We start from the raw sequence: 4,966 nt of genomic DNA, 5'->3' as shown, positions 1-4,966 counted from the left end.
CTTGCTTTGCATTTCTGTGGTTGCCTATTTCGATCGGGCTCTCCCTGGGACTCTGTGTATGTGTGTTGGAAGGGCGGGTTGCATTTCCATTCTCCCTGGATTCCGGTAATGCGCCGTGCTCTTTCCACCAATAAAATGAAGGGGGAGTCAGCCGCGTGGATGATGTTGGCCTGGGGAGCAGGTGGGCAAGGTCGGCGACGGGGATTCAAGGGTTGCGCCTTGCGTGCGGGGAGCCCCGTCTCCCGCGGAGGGACGCTCCTCCCCAATTGGCGTTCCTCTCCCCAGCAGCACCTCTGGGGGTGACGACCAAGGTGGCGAAAGGACCCCGCTCTCTCTCCCTGGCCTGGGCTTTTGCAGTTCCTAGCTGCAGCCGAGAAGGGATGGAGCTGCGAAAGAGGTAGCGCCCGGCTTGCCCCCCCTCCCCCCAGTTCAACCCTTCCCTCGGCCGGGGATGGGGTTACGTGGCTTGGGAAGAGCGGCCCGGCCATCCTAAGCAGAATTTTGCGGTCTTCCAAGCAGAAGAAAAGAGCAAGAGACAGATTAACCGAGGCTACCCATCTTGATCAGTCTCCTAAGGCAACTGACTTCCATAGGTTTAGAAAGGTGTAACTCCGTGTGGTGGCAGCACTATTAGTTGTAGCTTCCCGGTGGCAATCTTAGGGTAGTACAGCCTCTCTGGTGCCCTGGTTAGATTACTGGATGTGGCACCTGCCATGAAGGGCACTGGGAACATAAGAGACGCCAATGTTGGATCAGGCCAAAGGCCCATCTAGTCCAACACTCTGTCACACAGTGGCCAAAAACACCAGGTGCCATCAGGAGGTCCACCAGTGGGGGAAACATCACAGGATTGTTGTGTGGCTACAATGGAAGAGGGGACAACCACATATGCTGCTGCATTGTGCTCCTGGAAGCAGGGCAGGGAGAAAAGGAGAGGAATCAGTAATGCTGTCCAGTGCTTGAACCAAAGTGCCTGGCTGGTATGATAATGGTACTGTCTAATAGTGTACTATGTGGCATGCCCATCAGAAAAATAGCAAAGACCATGCTGAGGGAGTGGAGAAGGAAAAGAGCAGGGGGGGGGGGGTGGCCTGTCCAAGCCCTAGAGAACTTGTAGAACCCTGGAAGGGAGATTTCTTTTATTCCCCTCTGCTCCTACCTGGTTCTTTGATGTCCCCCAGTTTATCATCTTCTGATGTAGTTTTGTTTGGTCTGTCTATCATGGGACAAAGTTATCCTGATATATTCTTCTTAATGGAGTGGTATTGTAGATTCTGATGAATCTTTTTTTCCCCCCCAGCAAGGATCCTTTGCAAGTGGAGGTGTCTTGGAAATGACCCCCCAGGACCCCACTGGTGCTGTTTTGGGCTCCTGGGGGCTCCTCTTCCTACTTCTTGCCCCTCTACCCTGCGATTTGTGCCCATTCCGCTGTGAGTGCTCAGAACCAACTCGTACCGTGAAGTGTGTTCAGAAGGAGCTGACCGTCGTCCCAGCTGGTATTCCACGATATACCCGCAACCTCTTTATAATCAAGAACCAGATCACGCGCATTGGTAGCCAGGACTTCCAAGGGCTGCCCAGTCTGGTTACCCTCTCACTGGCAAACAACAGGTAACGCTTTCTGAAAACAAGGGGACTGGGGGTGGGTGGGTGTATATTTACAAATTATTTCCATCTCAAAGAGGCAGCTGGGAAATGCAAAGGGATTAACTGAAACAAAATGTCGATTGCATCCTATTAAAAATTCCCTCCCTACAAACCCATAGCCAGAAATGTTACAGTGAAGGCCGTCTGCTTTTGAGAGTTCCAACTAGTGTAGTGGTTACAGTGCTGGATCTGGGAGACCCAGATTCTGACCCCCACTTTGCTATGGAAGCTTCCTGGAACATGTGACATTCATCTATTCAAGTGCTGCACAATCTTGTGCTCTCTTGCCTTTCATGTGGAAGCGCAGGCATTGCCATGGTAATAAGCTTGCCTGTGCTGACAACAAAGGCTCTGGACTCTCAAATTCCTGCCTGTGGGACAAGGTCTACTGCACATCCCTACCTGGATTTCCATTGTAGAGTTTACTCCCTCCCATGCTTACGAAGCACTGACATGGGAGGGAACTGCAAAAAAAAATTATCCACTTGCTTTTAATTATTGTATAATATGCTGGATATGGTTTTATGTTTTTGTTTTTAGAATTTGTACTTCGCCTAGAGCCCCACAATCATGGGGATTAGGTGATTAATAAATTTAATGAGCTAAATAAATCAATCAGTCCCTTTTCTGAGACCTTCTGGCTAGAGGCGTTGACCTCCAGTGATCTTTTGACTTCCCACTGCATTGCCTGGGGCAGCTGCAGCAGGACCAGTGTAGGTTCAGATCTGTTTGGATGACTTCCGGTGGTGCATGCAGAAGTGTCTTTGGGAAAAGATGACTGCTTTCCTGATGCATGGCCTGCGTTTTTCCTGTGTTGTGTCAATACTTATGCTTTGAGAGAGATTACTCCGAAGTGGCTCACAGTAATCACGAAATGGAAGCCTTGCTGACATGCCTGTAAATTCAAAAAGGCAAGGCAGGGCACAGAAGAGAAAATTAGTTTTCTCCTTGTTGTGTGTGTATGTGGGGGGAAGTGGCTGATGACATCATTCTTCCCTCCTCCATTTATCCTCACAACCAGCACCCTTTGAGATGGGCCAGGCTGAGGGAGACAGAGTGACTGGCCCAAGGTCAACTGGTGAGTTTCCACGTCAGAATGAGGATTCAAACCTGGGTCTCCCAGATCCTAGTTGGGACACTCTACCCCTTACCCTGTGCTAGGAATGAGGAGGAAATTAAAATTTGCATCCAGTTACGATCATGTTGACTTGTATGTAAACTTTCTCATACCTCCGCTACCTTTGGGAAGATTTTTTTAGCTCCTGACTTGCTGATATTCCAGAGAAGCAGCAAAGCCAAGCAACAGCTTTTTAAAGTACTGTAAGAGGTTTCTGGGAAGTTGGCAAGGTCCATGGATGCTAGGACCAAGGCAGTTTAGGTGTGGATCTATCTTCCGTGAGTCTGCCTAATCCCTTTGGGCAGTGAGTTCCATAAGGTAATTCTGTGTTGTGTGACGTGCATCCTTTCATCTGTTCTGAATCTACTGCCTGTCAGCTTCTTGGGTGTCCTCAAGTTCACATGGGAAAGAGAGAAAGTTCTCTCCACCTGCATTCTCCCCACCAAGCATAATTCTGTAATCCTCTATTGCACACACACACCCCACAGTTACCAGAACAATACGCAGGGGTCCTTTCGTAGAAAAAGAGCTAGGGGAACTCATTAGCATAACTCATTAGCATATGCCACACCCCCTGACATCACCGGAAGTGTGTCATAAGGCCACACCCCCTGACATCACCGGAAGTGTGTCATAAGGCCACACACCCCGCCCCCAACGGTCCCAGCCGCCTCTGCCGACCCATGAGGGGCCCGGCGGTGGACCTGCAAGGCCGGCGGGAGTGCAAGGAAGCCCCGCGAAGGCCCTTCCTGGCCCAGGCAGGCAGAGGTGGGGAGAGGCACGGAGGAAGCAACTTACCCTCCTTCTTCTTCTGCCTCCTCCTGGATGAATGAGGGCCGGAAGCGGGGGGCGGGGCTTCGTCATGTGCCCCACCCCCCGTACCTCACCCGGGGGAACTGCGATCCCCCGCGATCCCCCCCGAAATGACCTCTGACAATACGTAGTATTATAAATGTGGCTACATGAAAGATGTCTAAAAAGTCTGCAACGAGGGAAGCAGAGCTCAGAGTTGTAGCTCTGTGTTCCTTGAGTGCTGCTGTGGATTGTTCTCCAATACCCAAAGGGACTTCCACAGGATTAATTTTTGCATGGGGAGTATTCTAAATTACTGAAGACTAGTCTGTTTTCTTTTTCCAGGATCAGCACGGTGGAGTCCCAGGCATTCTCCAACCTACAGAGCCTACATTATCTGGATTTGAGTAACAACCCCCTGTTTACCATTCACCCTGAAGCTTTCAGTGCCATGACTAACTCTATCCAGGAGCTAAATCTTAGCCATTCACTGTACAACTCGTCTGCTATCCACTCCTTGGAGACAGCCCTTGCCCGAGGAGGCTTCCGGAATCTCTCCAGGCTAGAGTTGACCAGCAATGAGATTGTATACTTGCCACCAGGCATTTTCTCTGGCCTTCACAAGCTCAAGCACCTGGACCTGCGGAACAACTCTCTGGTGGACATTAAGAATTCCACTTTTTCTGGCCTTAACCTCAAGTTCCTTGATCTGACCTTGAATGCCTTCAGGACTCTGGGAAGAGAAGCTCTGTCTGTGTTTGGGAGGCAGCCACACCTCCGTATCTTCCTCAAGGACAATCCTTTTGTGTGCAATTGTGACATTGAGGATCTGGTGAGCTGGCTGAACCAAAGCTGGCAGGTGGCTGATGTGGACAAACTGGCTTGTGTCTTCCCTCAGGAACTGCAGAACACCTCCTTGGTGGACCAAGCAGGGTCAGAGTTGGAGTGCCACTCCAGCCAAGCTGAAGAAAATGCTTTTCAGACTTCATATGCCGCCTTGGGTGTGGCCCTTGGAGTAATTGGTGTCATTTTCCTCTTTGTGCTTTATCTAAACCGTAAAGGTATCAAGATGTGGGTGAACAGCATGTGGGATACTTGCCAGAACTTTCTGGAAGAGTATCATTATCGTTATGAGATGGATTCTGATCGCCGTATTGCACAAGTGTTGGCGTTGGACATATAACACTTCTCTTGGTGACTGTTTTGCTTTTGGAGGGGGGGGGTCTTGTTCCTGTCAGGGAATCTGACAAAGTCCATCTGTCCTTACAACAAAGACTGCCTTTTTCACAGCAAAATGTCTGCAGATAAGGTTCTTGATACAGAGTTGAGGAACCTCAGATGAATGTATGAAGCCAGTTTACTCATAGTTAGACCAACATCTAGCTCAATGTTGTTTACTGTGACTGGCAT

General features: G+C 49.9%; 1 protein-coding gene across 1 annotated transcript in view; it reads left to right on the top strand.

Annotated features, from left to right (window-relative positions):
• Positions 1-4,739, top strand: part of LOC107110429 (trophoblast glycoprotein-like) — a 4,995-nt gene extending 256 nt beyond the window's left edge. The window contains exons 2-3 of the mRNA XM_015411212.1: positions 1,301-1,611; positions 3,902-4,739. Coding sequence (XP_015266698.1) covers positions 1,334-1,611; positions 3,902-4,739 — 1,116 coding nt within the window. The 5' untranslated portion in view covers positions 1,301-1,333. The remainder of the gene's footprint in view (positions 1-1,300; positions 1,612-3,901) is intronic.
• The last annotated feature ends 227 nt before the right edge of the window (positions 4,740-4,966 follow it).

The sequence above is a fragment of the Gekko japonicus genome, unplaced genomic scaffold, assembly GCF_001447785.1.
Source record: "Gekko japonicus isolate JY-2015 unplaced genomic scaffold, Gekko_japonicus_V1.1 scaffold1145, whole genome shotgun sequence".
In the NCBI taxonomy this organism is placed as follows: Eukaryota; Metazoa; Chordata; class Lepidosauria; order Squamata; family Gekkonidae; genus Gekko; species Gekko japonicus.
The sequence above is the reverse complement of the archived record's forward strand: the minus strand, read 5'-3'. Positions and strand labels throughout refer to the sequence as shown.